This window comes from Solanum dulcamara, chromosome 7, assembly GCF_947179165.1.
Source record: "Solanum dulcamara chromosome 7, daSolDulc1.2, whole genome shotgun sequence".
Lineage (NCBI taxonomy): Eukaryota > Viridiplantae > Streptophyta > Magnoliopsida > Solanales > Solanaceae > Solanum > Solanum dulcamara.
In genome coordinates, this window is record NC_077243.1 from 13,111,716 (window position 1) to 13,133,164 (window position 21,449).

Sequence of the window (21,449 nt, forward strand, 5' to 3'; positions counted from 1 at the left end):
CATCAAGAAAAATGGAGGATGAGTTGGTAGAGGACATGATGAGGTGGAAGATTCCCTATTGTAATACCTCCAGATTTCATCCTTTAAGACCTTAACTTTGTTCTTTTATCTTTATGCTATAAAGAAGAATGTTTCAAATAAATTCTTGATTAAAAAAAAATGAAGTAGAGCTCGAGGATTAAAACGATAATCTGCCGCTGCATTTATATTTGCACAACTTTGGACATGAATAAACCTCAAAAAACTAGCTAATTAATTATTAAATAAAAATTGGAGATCAATTTCGTCATCCTCGTCGAGGATAAGCTGGCAGTATGAGATAATTCTATTGGTCATATCACAAGTTTAGCTAAGCTTTTTTTGAAAAATTATTGTATATAGGTAGATGCTTAATATATCACTAATCTACCCTCCATCAGTTTGAATATAATTAATTAATAAATAAATCTAACTAACTACACATTTTTATGTATTTTAAATATTATTAATTTATTACTGATTTAAAAATGATTTTTTTTTGTAAAAAAACAAAAAAAGGGAAGAAAAGATCACAGACAATTGCTTCATTTTCAATAATCATATGACTCATGAAAAGTCTTTCAAATTTTTTTTATAAGTGCAATACTGCAATTAAATAATCAGCTTGTAAGCAGTTTCAGATGGTGACACATAGCATCCAATGACACTTAATTGGCGGCTTACAATTTTTATATTTCATTCTGAATTTCTTAGTGAGTATATCAAGTTTGAAAGAAATAATATTTCTTCTCCTCTCAATTTCTTTTGGTACATTACTTATCTAGTAATTTTTGATATATTATAGCATGGACCGTATTTTAGAGTAGCAATAAAGATATATCACCACTAGCATATATTGTACGGCAAGTATAAAGAGAGGAATTTTAAAAATGGAATATAATGGTATGATCAATTTATGATTGCATTTGTCAACTCAACCATCAATCAATTACATATAAAGTGTATTACGTACGAACATTTTTATTTTTTCGAAGCAATCTCCTTTTTATATATTTTCTTCTTCTTCTTCTTTTTTTTCAAAAGAATACTTCCTACATTTTATAGTATTTGATTTTTGTTGATCTGATATATTTTTTTAAAAAAAAAATAATTAAAATTATATTTTATTAAATTATCTATATTACTGATGTTATATAATTCTAAATTTAACTAATACAAAATAAAATAGTTATTTTTAATATAGAGATCAAATAAAATAAAGGAAAATTACGCGAATAAACAAATATATATTAATTAATTAGTTAACATAATTATAATTTAGCTAGTTTACAATTCGATACTAACATTAAGGGTTAAATATGGTTCGAGTTTGTATAATTCAAAATTTGTATAATAGAATTTATATAACTTTTATATAATATAATTTGTATAACTATTTAAAGTTTATATGTTTGTGTTTGTATAAATTCAAAATAACGAATTTATATAAAAATATCTCAATTATATAAATATATCAGCAAATTATATAAACTCACGAATTATACTAAAATAAAACGGAAAGTATATAAAAGGGGTAGTCGATGTAGGCTATGGCGTGCCATTTGGCACAATAATCTCGGCTGTGAAGGAGGATGTTGTTTCTTTAAATAGAGTATGAGTGTCCCGCTTCGACCTACTCTCACAAAAAATAATACTCCATATTATAAAATAAATAATCATAACAATAACAATAGCTGTCCTAATAAATATTTTTATTTTCACTAGTCAATGATGACCATAAAAGTATAAATTAACAATCCCCAACCCCAACCCCTCAAGGAAGATTATAAATTTAGTGGCCAATAAAGTGGAATAGTAATTATAAAAATATCAAATTTAAATTTATTATTGGTTTTAGTTTTTAATTTTGATAAATAAAATTATCTGATATTTGTTAATAATAAAAATAATAGATATCTCATAGAATTTATTGAGACAATTATAATTATATATTAAAAATGAATTATAAATTAAGAGTTGGCTCAATATTCTAGAGGTTGCAATCTTGTTCCCTCTTTTATTGGGTCAATGTGAAAAAAATAAATTGAGTCAATATTGTAATGTGTACTCATTCTTGTCAGTGTAAGGATATCTTTAAGTCAATTGTTGTTATAAGTAATTTTCGAGAAAATGACAAAAATGGTCCTTTAAATTCGGTGTAAGTTAGAACACTTAGCTTAAATATATTTCTGAATAATTTTAATTTAATTTTGTTAAAATTGAGCATCTTTTTATCTTCACCAAATAATTAACAAACTCTAATCTTTACATTTATCGGAAGTTGTGAAATATTATTTATCATGAACTCATATTTAGAAGTGTAGTTTTGCGATTCTTTGTATTTTGATTTATTTTTTTAGAGTTTGGTGTATTTTTTAAAAACTTTTTTATCATCTATTTTTAGTGTTTGTATATTTTTTATGTTGTAGTTCTTTAAATTTGATGATAGTATAGAAGTGGAGCTAAACTTTTGAATTTGTAAATTTTAAATTTAAAAAATACAGTTTATTAAATTTTAAATGAATTATTTACACATGTTAAGTTAGTTTTCAAAAATACAAGAGCATAGTCAATTATTGAGCTATGTCAAATTCAATTGTAAATAAAAATGTTGATCCGCCCAAGGAAGAGTTGAGACGAAGTAATAAATATTTCTCATGTATATTTTCATTTAATTATTTTATTTATTTCTTAATTGATTTAGTATTTATAAAGTTAAGCTTTATAAACAGAAGTATACAACAACAACAATGATCAAGTATATGCAAATCTGACTTTTATCAAGATAAAATAACTGTTTTTAAAAGATCTTTAACTCAGTAAAATAAAATAAAAAAATCAAATAAAAATAAAAAGTTCAAAGATATAGAAAAGCAAGGTACAAAATTGACATATCCCCATGGAGTGTTAAAAAGGTTAAAGTGGAATAGGTTTTGACTTTCAATTAAAATGGAAAAGAACAATTGCAAATGGAAATCCACGTGGGGTGCAGGGTACAGTACTCCGTCCAATTGATTTTTAAATCGAAAAGGTAAAGCTATTTGGTATGAAAAATATTCACTTTTTTAAATTTGTGAGTTCTCAATTTACCTTTTGTTTTTCCTACCTTTTATTTCTACCTTTCCCGCTCGTTTACTTCGACAAGGGATGTTCCAGATAAAACTACCTACAATTACATGTAACTTCTATAAATTAATTATTCATAGAAAAAAATATTTTTATTAATTTATTTTTAATAATAATTCATAATTCTTCAGTAATTTTTTAATTATGTAACTCTTTTTATTTAAAGAAGATAAAATTGACAAAACTTCAATAATGTCTTCTTTATTATCTAAAACATCACTTATTTAGAAATAAAATGAAAAAGCTAAAACATCACTTATTTAAAAATGAAAAAAGTATTACTTAATAAGTGTGTAAAGTTCGTTATGAAGGAGTAAATATGAACGAAAGAGGTATATATTAAATTTTTTAATTCAAGTAACATAAAGAAATGTTAAATCTTTTTAAATTTACAAGTAGGGACAAATGCCAAACAAAATGTACCAGATAGAAAGAGTATATAAAGGTATCTTTTTTATGAAACAAATTAAAGAGAAAAAAAAATGGAACACAAGACGACACACGTACAGGATAGATAAATAACTTTTTACCATTATGAACTCAACCAATGATATTGCTTCGCGTCCGATGACTCAATAAATCATTAACATGAATTGTGACGTAGTGATAAATTTTTATTTTTTTTTAATCAGAAATTTTAAGTTCAAATTTTAAATATGAAGAAAATTCTATTAAAATTATCACTTCAAAATAAATCTGCAATATACAATTTAAATTTAATCAAAGTTTTAACGCTGAAAAGAAAAAAAATAAACAAGTATGAACATGCTTAGCGCGAAATCACTTGGAAACTTTTCTACTTTAGCTTTCATAAAAGTGTGGGGTTATTAGAAAGTCTTGGGCCCCCGAAGATAGCCCGGTACTAAAAAGGGGGCCCAAAGGAAGGAAGTGTTCATGGACTGTGTGCCTTTTTTACCTCTTGTCAGAGTCTGACCAACTTTTGGCTCGACTTTCCAGGCTATGCTAGTTGTATAGTACTATTACACCATCCTCTATTACTACTCTCCCTCTGAAGCGCGTAAACCTAACACCACCATGTTAAATTTTATTTTGACCTAATATAGTTTCTTTTAATTTAATATCAATTGATATTTAATTTGAAATGCTCTTTATTTAAAGTGATTTTTTTCTCAATTACAATCTCTTATAAGTAAATTAATTAATACCCTTACTATTAGTTCAAACTTCAAAGTCATTTCATATTCACATAATATAAGGAGACATCATTTATTTTCATATTAGATATGTACCTCAAATTCTAATGCTCTTTATACTTAACTTAGAAAGATACAAACTTAATTAAGGATATTCTTAGTGGATGTGTCAAAGATAAAAATATCAGATAATATGAGTTGGAGAATGCATTAAACAAAATGTAAACGGATTTCCACAATGGTTCCTCTTCATCTTCTTCCTTTCCTTTGCCTTTTTCTCTTTGTTTCTCTCCTTTCTGTTTCTTTAAAAAAAAGTACGGAAAAGAAAAAAGGGTCCCCCATCCTATTCAAATAATAAGACTCAGATAAACAACTTTTAAGTTGAAAATTGCTTATAAAGAAAAAAAAAATAGATAGTCCAACTTATTTTTTTTGAGTTATAAGCTGTTTTCAACTTAATAAGTTGCTTAAAATAAGTCTATCCAAACAAACTTAATTATTTATTGGAACTTATTTTTAATACAAAATGATTTTAAGTTGATCAGCTAAACACTCAAAAAAACTAAAAACAGCTTATAAATCACTTATAAGCCAATCCAAATGGGCTTTTAAGAAAAAGGTCCTCCATCCTATCCATATAGTAAGACTTAACCTTGTGCATCGGTGGGTTCGGTTTTGTTTTATGTATTATCAGTTTGGTTTATCAATTTTTAATTTTGAAATATGTTAAACCAATAATAAATTAATAAGATATTTTTTTATCGGTCTTTGGTTTATCGGATATGATCCTTAATGGTTCAATTTTTGGTATAACCACTGAGAAAATGCTCATAAAATAATTATATGACTTCTCCAATAATTTGGCGTGACAAGAAAATAATATAACTTTACGAAATGTTCATTGCAACACAAATAAAAGAAATAGGACAATAATGTAAATTGAATACTAAAGGGCAAATGTAGTAACCAATAATGTATTGATATTAATATTTAATATTTATTTATGGGTAAAGTAGTAAATTACTATTAACTTAATACTTATCGATTTATCAATATTAAAAATCAATATCAAACTAATAACTCGATAATTTTTTTTATAAAATTATTAAAAACTCATTAATCCAATAATTTAATAATAATTTTTTTAATTCGATTTATCGATCGATTCAATTTTTCAAACCTCTACTTTAACCCCTTAATTAAATTCTAGCTCCTATATGCTTTTGGGTTAGTGTGTTTTTCTCTTTTTAGCCTTTATGACAACACAAAGTAGGGAATATCTTTACCCATTTTGCTATAGATTAGGGAAGGAGATAACTTTTTGTAGTCCACTTCCTCCTCCTACACTATTTAATTCCCCTAATTCTAGGCAGTGAGGTTAGTTAGTAGTTACATAGCTTTAATTAACATTACTTTATCTGCTCAATTTTATTTGTTACATTTAAATTTGATATATTTGTTATAAAAATAAATTATTTTATCATACTATTTTTAATTATTAATATCTAATATTAAATCGCGAAAAATAATTTATTAATGCTAGAGTAGAACATGACAAAAGATAATTATCTTTTTTTGAAATATTAAAAATAATAAATAAAAATAAAAATTTATTTTTAAAATAGTAGACAAATAATATCAATAATATATTATTTCTATTAAGAAGCTTTTCATTAATAAAAACAAGCAAACAAAAAAATAACAATTTGACATTAAGGATATAATTCGGCGGTTAAAATAATAAAATGATTTTTTCTAAATAGGATATAATTAAGAATTGTTGGTAATTATATGATTCAATTACAAGGTTGTCTTTTTAATTAATTATTTTTAGTTTAATTTTAATTAATGTATATTTCTTTTAAATTCTTATTTAATTTTTAAATTTATTATTCTATTTACATTATCTATATTTCATTTCATTACCTCTGATTTTTCAAACTTTACTTTGTGTTTCCATGTATTTTTTCATATTTTTTATTTCTCTCAACAGTTCATAATGTTCTTGTAAAATGTGTGTTAATTCAATCAAAACAATTTATTTCTGTAAAACTATATATACAATTATTTTGTAATATTAATTAAAAACCTATAATTATTTAATACTAAATTTTCAAAAAATAATATGTATCTTGAATGCGTAATAGAGTAGTAGATAGTAAAGTTTATTGATAATATCCTTTATTGACACAGATATGTCAAAACTTAACATTTAATTTTAAAATGTGAATATTTAACTATGTAATTATACTTATTGAATCAAACACAGTTTGTAATTACATTATAGTTATATTACTTAATTATTATCCAAAAATACTTTTTTTATTTGAGATAGAAGTATGACATGCGTACATTTTATACTCTTGACTTTAGGGGCGGGCATGGTATGATATATACCGAATTACCATACCATATCAAAATTTTTGATATTATGGTTTTGATATTATGGTATTTGATATGATATAGGGTATACTTTTAAAATTTATTTGGTATTTAATACGGTATTTGATATTTAGAATTAATATACTGAAATACCGAATATCATACCGAAGTATATAGTTATATCAATAACATATATATATTATTAAAATACTAATAAATATGCAACCTCATATTAGTATAATCTATATGTTTAAAAGTTGAAACTTTAACTACTCTATTTTGTTGAAATGTAAATTAAATGTAATTGATTAAGAAAAAAAGTTGTTTGTACTTTCTTTTGAATATATATATTTCTATATGTGTAATGTGTTAGTATGATACAATTGAGATTTTTTTTTTAAATTGTCGAAATCTTAATACTCTATTATATAAGTATATATTAGTCAAAATTGAACAAACTATGATTAGCGATTATCATACTACAAAATATTAAAATCAAATTTTAAAATACCAAATCATACCAAATTAAATTAATATAATAATAATATAATCATTTTAAAAATCAAATACCAAAATTTTAAATAGCATACTATCATGACTACCCCTCGACTCATTACAATATGAGATGACTTTTGAAACATAACTGAACCTAATATTTTCCCGAATTAACAGAGGGGAGATGAGATGTGATAAGCACGCACTCAAAGTTGCGTCCGCAAGCTTTATATTATTTTCTCATTTTTTTTCATTTTGCTGAATAATTATTTTCATGTTATTCATCATCACTTTCCTCTCTATACCCTAAACCACGCACTCTCTCTATTTCTCTCTCTTTCTTTCATTTTTCCCTCTCTCTGTGCTAAAAAAGCCGCCATGAAAGTACCTGAAAACGATCCCATTAACTCCAATTCCCTACTTCTTCAATCTCTTATTGATTCCATTCCCCACACCCAAAGCTTCAAAGGAAAATGGTCTTCAATCAGAACCAAACTATCTACTCTCCACTCTCACCTTTCTGACCTCTCCACTGCCTCCATTAATAACCCCCTTTACAATGACCTCCTTCTTGCGCTTTCTATCACTCTATCGGATGCTCTTTCTCTCTCTTCCATTTGCCACAGTGCGAACCCGCCTGACGGAAAGCTCAAGACCCAGAATGATATAGACTCGGTTGCTGCCAAAATTGATAACCATGTGAGGGATTTGGAGGTTCTTGTTAAGAATGGGGTTCTTCAAGAAAACGGTGCTGTTTCGACCAACATTACTTCGAAGAGGGAGACTATACGGGCTGAATCGAGGAATCTGATAACTCGGCTTCAGATCGGGACTACTGAGTCGAAGAACTCGGTGCTGGACTCGTTGCTTGGGTTGTTACAGGAAGACGACAAGAATGTATTGATTGCAGTAGCTCAAGGAATCGTTCCGGTTCTTGTGCGCTTACTCGATTCCAGCTCTTCGCCGGAGATCAAGGAGAAAACAGTCACCGCCATTGCTAAAATCTCTACTGTTGATTCAAGCAAGCATGTTTTGATCGCTGAAGGTTTGTGTATTCTCAATAATCTTCTAAGGGTTCTTGAATCTGGGAGTGTTTTGGGGAAGGAAAATTCATGCATAGCTTTGCAAGCATTGGGTCACACGAAGGAGAATGCAAGAGCAATAGGGTCAAGAGGAGGAATTTCATCTTTGTTAGAAATTTGCCAAACGGGAACACCCAATTCTCAAGCTATGGCAGCTGCAGTGCTAAAAAATTTAGCTGTTTTCCCAGAAATTAAAGAGAATTTCCTTGAAGAAAACGCAATTATGATCCTTTTAAGGCTATCCAATTCGGGGACAGCATTAGCCCAAGAAAATGCAATTTCGTGCTTGTGTAATTTGATTTCTAGAGATAACAATATGAAACTCTTGGTAGCCAGGGAAGGTGGAATTGAAAGCATCAAGAATTTCTGGGATTCTGCTCCTTCAGTCCAGAGTCTAGAAGCCCCTGTTCTTATGCTAAGAACGTTAGCTGCCTGTCCATCAGTAGCTGAGGTAATTGTTGAAGATGAGTTTTTACCTCGAATTGTCGGTGTTCTGAATTGTGGGGTTTTAGGAGTTAGGATTGCTGCAGCAAAAGCAATTTATGATTTGGGATACAACACCAGAACCCGAAAAGAACTAGGGGAAATCGGGTGTATTCCGCCATTGGTGAGACTAACAGAAGGTAAAGCCGTGGAAGAGAAAGAAGCAGCTGCAAGAGCATTGTCAAATTTGATGATTTACCCCGGAAATCGAAAGATTTTCAGGAAGGAAGAAAGGGGTATTGTGAATGCAGTTCAACTTTTAGATCCTGTGATACAAAATTTAGATAAAAGGCACCCTGTTTCTTTATTGGCTTCGCTTGTTTACTCCAAGAATTGCCGGAAACAAATGGTGGCTTCAGGGGCTTGTGTACATTTACAGAAACTAGCTGCGATGGAGATTGAAGGAGCCAAAAAGCTCTTGGATTGTCTTGGTAGAGGCAAACTATGGGGAGTTTTCACCAGACACTGAGCAACACAACAACACAAGGAAAATGCAATCAGTCAATCTGTATGTATAAATAAAAATCAAGTTTTTATTTTTCTAAATTAAATCTTATGATTTGTAATTTTTTTTTGAAGTCTTCTTTTTTTCTTGATCATATTCATAGATTGTGGTTATAAGTTAGTGGTAGAAGAAAAAAAAAAGTAAATGTTGGTTAGTAGGCTAGATCTAAGTAGTAGAAAAAAGAGAAGGTTTATGTAATATCTTTGGGTTGTTGACCTAACTTGATAGGTGTTTCTTGTTTTTCTACAAAATAAATTAAGTGAAGATGTCTTCTCTTTGATCAGTTGTGACATTTATTTGAGAATTTGTTCCCTTTATGAGAAGATGTTACTTGGTGCCATAAATTCCATAGCTTATTATGTATGATGTTGATGTTAATTGGTGGTATCACAATTGATCATCTTACTTGGTTCAATCACGGACCATATGAATAAGGCTTTTTGCAATGGAATTTATCAACAATTCAAGAACCTTAAGATCATTGAGTTGACTAGCCGAGTTCAGCAGTTCTTACTCTATTGAAATGTGTATAAGTTGCATCAAATTAGTTAATATGAAAAGAAGTTCCAACTATCCATCATCACTCATTGGCAAAGGGGTGTTTGCTAGTTGATGTTGTCTCACGTAACTTTTATCTTTCTTTCAATTTTAATATCTTACAAGTTTTGTAAGTTGGAAAATATCCATCCATAGTGGAGGACCAAGCCAACGCTGTCACTCACAAATAACAATCAATATTTTTTGCTGGAATATTCAACACACGGTAGCTTAACCTAATCGCTTTCTTTAACCAAATTAGGAGTACGGAATACGAAATCACAATTGATGAAGTCTCAGCTTGCAAATCATTTGGTCCAGTTATTAGAGCACAACACATGATATATGAGCACAATATCCCAAATGGTATTATTAGTTTGATTATATTCTAGACTAAAGTACCTTTGGTTTTAAAGGTGCGAATGAAAAAAGAAAGGTTGTTACCTTTTCGAAAGGTTGTGACTTTTTAAAAAAATTATGACTTTTTTAAAGAGTTGTGACTTTTGTGAAGGATTATGACTTTTCCGATAAGCCACTATAAAAATCTGTTCACATTACTTTTTGTTGTCTATAAATAAAAGATTTTTCTCTCATTTTTAATTCATTGAATTCTCTCTCTTCTGCATATATTTTCTTACAAACAAAGTTGAGTCTTTGTGTGATTTTGTTGCTGGCTTTTGAGTTGCTGAAATTATTGAAGTTTGAAGTACCGCTACTTCTTTAATAGTTTATCCGTTTTATCTTGGGAAGAAATAATCCTTAACCTCGGGTACAGTGAGGGGATTAAATTTCTTAAGGACACACAGTGAATTCTGTGGATTCAGATACTATTTTTTATTTTCATATTTATTGTTTCTGATTTGCTAACCTTAATACAGTAGGAATAACAAAGTATTCATAACCAAAACCACGCAGGTCAGGACATACCTAACAAAGTATTCATAACCAAAACCACGCAGGTCAGGACATACCGGTACATATGACTTTGTGCTATATTCAACCTATTAATAACAAATCTAAAATAAGTGTGATAGAGTAGGTAATTTTTGTGATCGATAATTGTGATGAAGACAGTTGGTTATTTATAAACTAGAGTATGTATTTGTGTTATAATTATAAGTTTATTCAGAGCTTAAAAAATGAAAGTCAGCGGTATAGAGAATAAAGAAGAGAGATATTGCGGGGATTATCAAAAGAATGATGCAATTATGAAAATGAGATTCGAGCTTATGGTTAGAGTGTCAGTGTGAAAAGTAGTTATGGAGTATGGCCCTCTTGAGTCTGAACATCAGTTCAATAATTCCCCACCATTTCATTACTATTATATACAATAGTAAGATAAATTCTTGGTAGGAAGCGTTTTTCCCTGAATATAGTTCTATATAATATAAATTTGAATTAATCAAACTCTAATATGAATATCAAATATCAGATAAGAAAAAAAAAAACGAAAAATGTAGATAACAGTTAAGTTTCTTCTCATAAAGTTACTTCTTCCTAGGAATATCAGCAGGGACATTGTTATTCAGGTTAAGTCAATTTGTAATTTTGCTAGGTTTTGAGATATTAGCTAAGTAGTAGCTGGTAGTAGGTCATAATTCTTGATTTGGAAGATTGGAACCATGTGCCTTTGACTTATGACCTAGTTTGATTTGACACAAAATATAGTTCAAGAAAATAAAAAATAATTTTCAATCTTGCGATTCTAAATTAAAGTTATGTTAAATTTACGTAAATGTCTTTTAATTTTGTGACCTTAAATATGCCACGTGAAAAGTTAAATTAAAATGTTGCCAAAAAAAAAAGATCATTCTTTTTAAGCGGATTAAGAATAAAAATAATTTATTCTTTTTTAATGGAGGGAGATCTAAAAACTCATTTTCCTGTTGGTAGTTATCCAAACAGACAATGATCTATCTTTCTAAATTTCTTTCCTTTTCTAATTTCATAGTCTTATTATTCTTATCAATCAAACATATGCCAGTAAATGTTTGCTGCTTGCAATAGCCAAGAATAGATATACAGATTAAGCTGTCTAATCTTAAGTAGCTGCCAGAATCCCGATGCTTTATTCAAGTTGGCTCTTGTGACTTTGTTGCACGCTATCTCCATTTTTAGTAGGCGTAATGACATGAATTGATTGACATTTAAGAAAAAATAACATGAAAGTTGAAGTTGATAAAGAAATGAATATTGAGTTTAACTCAATTATCAAAAATCAGCTCATAAAATAAGAATTATTTAAAATCATAAAAAGAAAAATTCTCTATTCATAAAAAAAATAATGGTAGGACTCTCACATTCCCTACACGTTCAAGATTGAACATCTAGAGCGTGAATATTGTAAAATTGGGGCCAACGTCAACTAAACAATGCATTGGGATGGAGTTAACTCTGATATATACCATGATAAAGAAAATAGCTTATGAGCTTAACTCAACCACAAAAGTTAGCTCATAACGTGAGGATTGTCCAAAAACATATAATGAAACTAATGTGGGACTCTATGATAGAAATTGTATTTGGACATGAAACAAACATTAGATTTTTGTGTGCGAAAACTTGAGAAAATCAAAACATGTTTCTTTCAACTCCAAATTCCATATTTCAAGTTTGAAGTTGAAATTATAGATCAATTTGATAAACAAGAGCTACTAATATATTATTTTATATTTTTGAAAAGTTCCCTTTTCTAAATTTTTTCATTGCCCTCATTAGTCAAGTCTATTGATGAGATGCAGGGGTAAATTAATTAAACATCCTATTAATTTCAAGCATTTGCTAGTGGGGAAATCAACTAGTTACGTGTTTGCTTTTATACTTCACCTTCCAAAACTAATACGTCTCTATAACATAGAGGTATTGTGAATATTGAAAAAAATAATAATCTGAGTCATAGGACAGGAAAAGTCACCTTCAGTTGCTACTTCGAATCCCACCTTATAAAAAAAAAATCTTAAAAAATACTAATAATGAAGAGATCGTAAAGAACTTGTAGGTTGGGTGCAAATTATTACGGGTCCCCATATTCATATTCTTTTCAATAACTGTGATGTTTGGGCCAGCCTGTGTAATCAATTATACGAAATATCTATCATCTTTCACAAGCAATAAACACAAAGTAACTCTATTCATCAAAATCAAGACAAATAAAAAGAAAATTACCTAGTGTTTTTTCTATCTCTGCTGAAACTTAAACTTAAAAAATCTTATGATTCGGGCGGAGACATTCATATGCCCATAGGATACATTAAACAAAAGAAATGTGGTCATTTAAATATTTTCATGCATGTGGGTTGGTTTCTATAAAGGGACATTAAAGCTTGTTATGTTTGGGAACACTTCTGTACCTTACTATCAATGCATCAAATTCGATGGGGCCGACGTATCTTACTGTATCAATAGTTTGTTTCCTTTCCGCCCTATTCAAGTAGGATATATTCCAATACAATAGTGATAAATTATTATTTTTTCGAAAGGAAAAAAATGGCGAATAAGATTACGGGATTCGAACTCTTACCAACAAAATGAACATTAAGATAGCCAATCAATTGAGTTACTAAGTGTGATAACTAGAATTTCTTTTAAAATTGAAAAATCTCTACATCTCACTTTAATCATACATGAATATACTTTAAAAAAAATTAGGAATTGATGATACTAGACAATTTTTGTCGTTAAATAACAAAAGAATATTACTAATTCTATTAAATGGCGGATTATAAAAGATTCTTGTTAGTTATGGTTTATTTAGCGATGAACTTTATAGATAATGTTTTATTTATTTGTAGTGATACAAGTGACTAGATAGAAAAAAATATATTAGGAACCTGTACATCAGGTGATATTGCTTATATGGATCATTTGCTCTAATATAGTTTTGTGCTTTGTCGTCCGTATAACTTGTATTAATTTCAAAAGATTGCAAGTTTTTCATTGTTACTAATTATTAGGAACTTTTTTAATAAAGGGAAAATAACGCACAAAATGCGTCAAAAGCCCAACAAGTTGAAGGCCCATGTTATTGATCGGCCCAAGTGTTACTGTTGCAATCCCTTGAAGAGACAAATTTAAAAACAGATAGCTGAAAGAAGCAAATTGAGTTGAGGTCCCATTCTTCTATTTGCTCTGTTTTATAGTTGTTGTAAGGGGAATACTTGAATCATTGACTGACGCACATTAATACAAATTATTTCTATAACAAAGTCATTTGTTCCAATATTTTTAACTATTATAACAAAATATTATTAGAGAGAACATATAATATAACATGATTGTTATAGAGGTGTATATCTCAAACTAAAGATAAAATGAAACTTATATATGAAGGTTGATGTATCTCAAACTCAAGACATCAAACGCTATTGGGCCTTGTTGAACTTGGTATCTTGAGTATTCCTGCTATTTAGAATACTTCTATGAGATTTTAATGAAATTCGATTTGATGAAACACGCAGAATAGTCTCACCTTTATTATGAAAAGCTTTATTCCTCAACTGTGAGAATACATTGAATAGTAATAAAAGGTTATAATTTCTTTCATTTAGACCCAAAGTACACCATTGTCTTTATGCATACATTACATGAAACACTAATTAATGACCCATAAATTAGTGAAATACATATTCATTAATAATCATTCACTTAATAATCTGTCTTGATTGGTTAGCTGAGATGATAGTGAGGCAAAGGTAGAAAGTAATGGCAATGTAAGATAAAGTGAGACTGATTGAAACTCTGTGACAGAATTTAGTAACAAAAGTACAGATTTGATTCCAGCCAGAATTTTTCTGCCCATATTTTCCCACATATCCTATTGATGTTGCTGCTGCACTTCCAGCCACCAGTAATCCCAACACAGACTGTATGCCATTAAATTAATACAAAATTAAACTTTATTTACTGATAATGAAACTACCCATTTTAAGTTAGTTATTTTTCCTAATTTACTAGACAAGGAAAAAGTCAATATATTTTTAATATATACACCAAGTGACATCTATGAATATTTTTCCTATCTTGAAATTTAAAAAGATGATACATTTTAAATATATGAGTATTTTCCTCATCTTAAAATTTGAACATCTGACAGTCAAGAGATTTTACATGTCTTTTTATACGTTAACAACTTCTTTAATCTTTTCCTGGATATTGTGCATGTAATTTGCAGTTCTTGTTTTTTCTTTCAGAAATGTAGAAAAATTAGCCTTAGATTTTGTATCAAGGGATCTGTAATTTGTGGAAACTCTCAAGGAAATGATCAAGCTGAAATTTTAAAGGAAAAGTTACATATTTAACTGCTCACCAAAAATAATTATAACCGTAAGCTAAATATTCAAAAATTATACACTTATTATGTGTAGATATGTATTTTGCAATTATTATTTTGATGAATGATTATAAAATATAAAAATGGCGAATAAATTAAGGAGGACGTACCAAATCATGGAGGAAAAAGTAAAAAAAGTACTTGTTGGAGTCGAGATATTTTTTATAACAACAAATCAGAACAAGAAATAGAGAAACAAGAGATGAGGCGCATCCAATGATATTTGCATATGCAAAAAATCTGCAAAATGAGGGTAAAAGATTTATGTATTTGTTTAAAAATAATTTCAATCTAAATCAATTTTAATTACTTACTTCATTGAAGGAGAATAGGTGTAACGTGCATCAAAGCCAAGAAAGAGAACCTGTTTGCTAGTCATAATTCTCCAAAATGAACCTAAACAGAAAGCAAATCCCAAAATTCTCAAAATAATTTGAAGAATTAACATAACTTTTTGAGTTTTGAGAGAAGGTTCATGATTAATCTTGGCTTCAAATCTCTCCATTATGACAAAAAGAGAAAATTAAAAAATTAAAATAAAATCAAAGCACAAGAAAAGGAACAGAGAGCTATGTGAAACAGGAGATCAAAAATTAATTTATATTGCTAGTATTTAAGGTGAAGATAAGAACAAATTATTAATGTAAAGAAAATGGATTAGTTATGGGGTAATTTTCATAAATGATTACATAATTATGACTTTATTAAAATCATATAATAAAGTGGTGGTTAGACCGGCTATGTTATATGGGGCGGAGTGTTGGCCAGTTAAGGTCTCTCACGTTCAAAAGATGAAAGTTGCCGAAATGAGAATGCTAAGATAGATGTGTGGGCCTGCCAAGAGCGACAAGATTGAAAATGAGGCTATTCGGAACAAGGTAGGAGTGGCCTTAGTGGAAGACAAGGTGTGGGAAATGCGGCTGAGATGGTTTGGGCATGTGAAGAGGAGAGACAGAGATGCCCCAGTGCGGATGTATGAGAGGTTGGCCATGGATGGTTTCAGAAGAGATAGGGGTAGGCCGAAGAAATATTGGGGCGAGGTGATTAGACAGGACATGACGCAGTTACAGCTTATCGAGGACATGACCTTAGATTGGAGGGTGTGGAGAATCCATAGTAGGGTAGAAGGCTAGTACATAGTCTCGTTATTCTTCCATATTAGTAGGCACATTAGCGCACTATAATTTTTTGTGCTCTAATTTCTATTATTATCTATTACTTTCTGTACTTTGATTACTCTATTTTATCTGTGTCGCTTTCGTTATTGGCTTTCCCATATCGCTTTGAACTTCTTAGTCTTATCTGACCTCTTTTTATGCTTCTATTGAGCCGAGGGTCTCTCGGAAACAACTATCCTACCTTGATAGGAGTAAGGTCTGCGTACACTTTGTGGGATTTCACTGGATTGTTGTTGTTGTATTAAAATCATATAAATTTATTTTCCAAAAGACTTTTCTCACTAATAACATAAAAATCGCAATAGCTGGAAAAACTCAACCTTCTGATGAACGATAATTTATTTTATATTTTAGCCCTTCTTAAATTCCTAATCTTATAAATACAGTTCCAATAAAAAGAGTATATATGATTTGCACCGTGTTACATTTTATAGGATATGAAGAAATTAAATTTTATGGAGTAATAAATAATTAATATTACTATTATTAGTGCATCAGAAGGATATTAATGCATCAAAAATAATAATATCGTAATAAATTCTTTTCAATTCATTCACCCTTTTACTTATTTGATTGATTAATATTTTTTGAGGTATCTTACATGAGATTCTGAGAAAACATTATATAAAAAAGTGTGAATAAGAAGATAGATACTAAATATTTAAAGAGCTTCCGAGAAAATAATCAAATATCAATTTAGGTGAAAATCTTGAAAATAGGTACGTAAAATTGAGGGTAACAAATTTTATACATTTGAACTAATTATATAATGTTGAACAATTCTTCCCACAAATAATTTTTTATCATAAATTACTTTTTTGTGGATGTTTGAAGTTTATTTATATTCTCAACTCCTTTCTTTCCTCTTATCGCTTGTTACGTCCTTATGTTATGTTGTGTGCAATTGGCAGCTATGGACATATTTAGGGGTGTTCGTGGTTGAGTTTAAAATCAAAACCAAATTAATTTAATTCATTTTCAAGTTTATAAAATAAAAAAAAAATCAAACCAAAAAATTGTTAGAAGAAATAACAGAAAAATTCTAAAGCTTTGAGGCGTGAAAGATTACTATCTTTCAAGCGTTATTGCCTGTATTACTTTGAGCAATTTCAAGCAACGCTCTATCATGTTACAACAAAGCTTAAAACTTATATGCAATCGAATTACGCTATAATAGGGAATTCATCGTATTTATAGAATCTGTTAAGGAGATCTTTCAGAAGAGTCGCTCCTTTTCTAAACAGACACAATCTTTTTGTTTAATTAAAATTTAAATATTAATTCAAATTTTAAATAAATAAATTGATTAAAATAAATTACAAAATCAAATCTTTAATTTAGTTAAAGATCCGACCCGGCCCAAGTTCAAGTCCAATCTATATATACACATACACCGATGTGGGAATTCCCACATACTACAAGCTATGTAACAAAAAATAACCCTCAGTTTGGTTATTATGGGTTTGATTCGATTTTTTTGGTTTTTTAAGTTTGAAAATAATAAGTTTATTGAGTGCATACACATTTCGATATACACAAACACCTAGTATATCAATAATTCACATAAAAGCTACTGTGGATTCAATTAAACAATAATAGAGTTAATATTACATAAATAGAGTTATTCATAAATAAAATATAGATATTTTGTTAAATTTTAATTAACTCAAGTCTTTAATTTTACCTTTTTCTCAAACTGAACACTTAAATTTTGATATATAATTTTCTTGTACCCTCTCTAGTTAGTTCCTCAGTTGTTGACTTATAGTATTTTTTATGTGGTTTTTGAATATATAAATTTTGTTTTAAAATTTTTAAAAATATCATGTCCAAATTTCATGATCAAAATTAGAATGTCTGACTCTCGAAAAGCGAAAAATGGTATATAAATTGGGATAGAAAAAGTATTAAAATTTAAATATGTTTTAACATTTGTGTAGTTATAAAATTTTCAACACTTGTGAATTTTAAACACATCACATGACATTACATACCTATAATTATTTTTATTACATATAAAAAGGTGTGAATCTTGTTACAAATGAATAAAAAATAGTTTCATATTGAAAAAGAGAGAATAGTTGAAATGTTATAGAGTTAAAAAAAAAGGTCCAAGGAATTAACGAAACTATCAGACTCCAACTGCCTCTAAAAATGTACTACGTACAAATGTAGCTGCAATTATTTAATAACTTCATTGCGTATATAATATAAAAAAAAGGGCAGCCCGGTGCACTAAAGCTCCCGCTATGCGCGGGGTCCGGGGAAGGGCCTGACCACAAGGGTCTATTGTACGCAGCCTTGCCTTGCATTTCTGCCAGAGGCTGTTTCCAAGGCTTGAACCCGTGACCTCCTGGTCACATGGCAGCAACTTTACCATAGACAGAAGTAAATTAATTACTAACTGCATTTATGATTCCACCAAATATCGTACAATCTGCAACTGTAAAAATTTAATAATAATTGCATCTGCATTACATAAGGTTTTTTTTTACCTTCCTTGATGCTACATTTAAAATCTTACTGCTATTATACACTTAGCATTATTTTTTTTCCTAGGGGTAATTAAGGGACATTATTTCAAACTTGGATTTTTCTAGATTGATTTGCGGATAGGATAGCAAGGAATAGATAGAAAATAACCCCAAAAGCGGAGAATATAAGACTGGCTATAATTTTATGACAGAATTTTGCAAAAGAATCACAAATTGGCATCCACCCTGAATGAATCTCTCCATATTTTCCTAGATATCCAATTGTTGTTGCTGCTGAAAATCCAGATATCAATAGTGCCATCATAATCTGCAACAAATATTGCACAAATTGTATATTAATAATATATTTCATATTTTATAAATAATGAGTATTCATATAGTAGAAAATGAGGGACGAAGAATATTCATGATATTCTAAATCTATTATGCTTTGGATTCACGTGGAGGGTAGGGGAAACATGGTATGTTTTCCTGATCGTGAGAAATTTTCACCTTTTTTGGAGCTATTTATTTGAAAATTAATTTGATCATAAAAATTTCAAATTGTATTTAAAATTTGCAGAACATCCAAAACTTGTTTTCACTTTCACTATATTTTTCCTTTTTCAGTTTTATTCTAAGTTTTTTATGTTATTAAAAATGACTCATGTGAAATTATATTTCATGTTTTTTTTTCCTGAGTATATTTATAAAAATTATAAACCAAACACAACTTCATCTTTCTGCCTTCAGAAAATTTAAATAATAGTATAAAGTAGGTTCATATATGAGATCTAATCTATGACATTATATGACTATCTATTGTGAGATAAGAGATATTACTCTTTTAGAGTCGATTTATTGTATGTTTGAGGTAAATTAGTCAAGTTGGATGATTTTGCTAGGTTTTATAAATTGAACATAAAATATATTTAGAAAAAGTACATTCAATTTTAAATTTGCTTTGCAAAAAGTATGAACAAACACAACTCCAACTTCAACTTAAAAAATTTCAAATAAAGCGAACAATATTTGATTTCATGACCAAACATCCAAGTTATATATATGTTGGCTCTCTATATTTTTAAGTCTGTCTTTTATCTTTTTTTATATTATGATATTTCTTAATAAAATTTTCGCTCCATTAAATTGGGTGAAGATAATAAGGTAATTGGAAGATCACTTGGAAAGTTTATTTCCTCACTTCCATTAGAAAATTTGTTACATAAAGATGATCCGACGGCGTAATCACCTTGAATATTATAAGCAAGATATTGAATTGGAATAAAATGGCTCATAATAACTAATTGACTTATCAATTTAAAATGATTATGTGAAAAGGGGGAAAAAAACTTAAAAGGTAGGACGTACCATATCATGGAAGAAGAGGTAAAAATACTTGTGTGGGTGAAGACTCTTACGGCCAAAGATGGAAACAAGAAACAGAGACAAAATAGAGAAGGCACATCCAATCATATTTGCATAGGCAAAGAACCTGCACATACAAAAAAAAAAAAAAAACTCGTTCAGACCAGTTTTTAGGTGAGATTTCACTTTTACACGCAAATCTTTAATTCTTTTTCCCAGTAAAACATGTATGCAAACACAACTTCAAAAGCTCATCTTTTTTTTAAGTTTCATGAATTAAATTTACGATGAGACGTTAGCTAAGTTTGTAAGTTTGAAAAGAATACTTGAGAGCGGGAGAATAGGTATATCGAGCATCCGTCTCGACAGTGAAAATAATGAGCGTCTGTTTGCTATTGTGAATTATGCAAGCGGCCGTCAAAGTGAATCCAATAGCAAAAATCCTCAATAAAATTTGGGCAAAAATGGAGCGTTTTTCAGATTTGAATAGTGAGGTTGGGAATTCTGTTGATTTGGCTCCAAGATGATTCATCTTTTGAGATCTCTCTCTTCTTTAGAAAAAAGAAAACTGATGTAAAGGGCCAAAAGTATATGATAAGAGAATTAGCAAATGTGGCAAGCGTTGTGGAATAGTGGATATTGGTGGTGCTATTTATAGACCAAGTTTGTTTAATTTTTTTAAATATGAAATCAAATTGATAAAAGTCGTGTTCTTTTATCTTGAAATTTTCAGGTTTTTTTGGGTCAAGTCCCCACACAAAACATATAGCTTGACTTGAATTATCGATTTGGTGTTGTTTTTTAATTTTCTTCGTACACCCCTAACTACAAGACTATTGAAAAAAACATGATTAAAGGTTACACAGAAGGATCTTAAGGTAAGTTTCCTTATAATTGCGTGGATCTTGTAATGTTAAAATAAAAAAATATCAGTTAAGAATTTATGGTAAAACAACACATCTAAATTATTATTTTTTTGCCAATTTTATACCCTAACTATTCATTATTCCATTTAGCAATCTAGATTATCATTCTTTTTGAATTAAAACACATCTCAATGTTAAGTTAACTTAGGTAAAAGGAAATATTGAATAAAGAAAGTATGAAACTCTAAAAAAGTGATAATTTAGATATGTTTTTAATATTAATATTATAGCAAACAAACATGACATGATAGTAAAGTCTTTGAAGATCACCTTTGTGTTTTTTTCTTGTAGTTTTTTTTTTTTAAAAAATTTTCAAGGACAAACAAGTAAAAGAAAATGAGAGGCTTTAGGGGGGGGGGGGCGTTGTTGGTTGTCCAACTCGCCTAAATTTG

At 29.1% G+C, this 21,449-nt stretch overlaps 3 protein-coding genes across 3 annotated transcripts; 1 reads left to right on the plus strand and 2 right to left on the minus strand.

The window, feature by feature from the left end:
• The first annotated feature begins 7,430 nt into the window (after positions 1 to 7,430).
• On the plus strand, positions 7,431 to 9,568 carry LOC129896048 (uncharacterized). The gene has a single exon (XM_055971863.1). It carries the CDS (start codon positions 7,554 to 7,556, stop codon positions 9,207 to 9,209), a length of 1,656 nt encoding a protein of 551 aa, XP_055827838.1. The 5' UTR covers positions 7,431 to 7,553; the 3' UTR covers positions 9,210 to 9,568.
• A 4,775-nt stretch (positions 9,569 to 14,343) lies between these two features.
• Positions 14,344 to 15,616, minus strand: LOC129895832 (CASP-like protein 1F1). The gene is made up of 3 exons (XM_055971603.1): positions 15,426 to 15,616; positions 15,222 to 15,351; positions 14,344 to 14,644 (listed from the first exon to the last, which is right to left on the minus strand). Exons 1-3 carry the CDS (start codon positions 15,614 to 15,616, stop codon positions 14,423 to 14,425), a joined length of 543 nt encoding a protein of 180 aa, XP_055827578.1. The 3' UTR covers positions 14,344 to 14,422.
• A 3,062-nt stretch (positions 15,617 to 18,678) lies between these two features.
• LOC129895831 (CASP-like protein 1F1) lies at positions 18,679 to 20,766 on the minus strand. The gene is made up of 3 exons (XM_055971602.1): positions 20,458 to 20,766; positions 20,135 to 20,258; positions 18,679 to 19,091 (listed from the first exon to the last, which is right to left on the minus strand). The coding sequence occupies exons 1-3, from the start codon at positions 20,661 to 20,663 to the stop codon at positions 18,870 to 18,872; spliced, it is 552 nt and encodes a 183-aa protein (XP_055827577.1). The 5' UTR covers positions 20,664 to 20,766; the 3' UTR covers positions 18,679 to 18,869.
• Between the last annotated feature and the right edge of the window lie 683 nt (positions 20,767 to 21,449).

Bases quoted from the DNA above. Each gene is read 5' to 3' on its own strand.
- LOC129895831 (XM_055971602.1), bottom strand. From the start codon at position 20,663: ATGAATCATCTTGGAGCCAAATCAACAGAATTCCCAACCTCACTATTC. The intron at 20,259-20,457 runs GTATTCTTTTCA...TTGTATGTGCAG, and splicing joins ACCTATTCTCCCGCTCTCAA to GTTCTTTGCCTATGCAAATA. The intron at 19,092-20,134 runs GTACGTCCTACC...TATTTGTTGCAG, and splicing joins ACCTCTTCTTCCATGATATG to ATTATGATGGCACTATTGAT.
- LOC129895832 (XM_055971603.1), bottom strand. From the start codon at position 15,616: ATGGAGAGATTTGAAGCCAAGATTAATCATGAACCTTCTCTCAAAACT. The intron at 15,352-15,425 runs GTAAGTAATTAA...CTCATTTTGCAG, and splicing joins ACCTATTCTCCTTCAATGAA to ATTTTTTGCATATGCAAATA. The intron at 14,645-15,221 runs GTACGTCCTCCT...AATGGCATACAG, and splicing joins ACTTTTTCCTCCATGATTTG to TCTGTGTTGGGATTACTGGT.
- LOC129896048 (XM_055971863.1), top strand. From the start codon at position 7,554: ATGAAAGTACCTGAAAACGATCCCATTAACTCCAATTCCCTACTTCTT.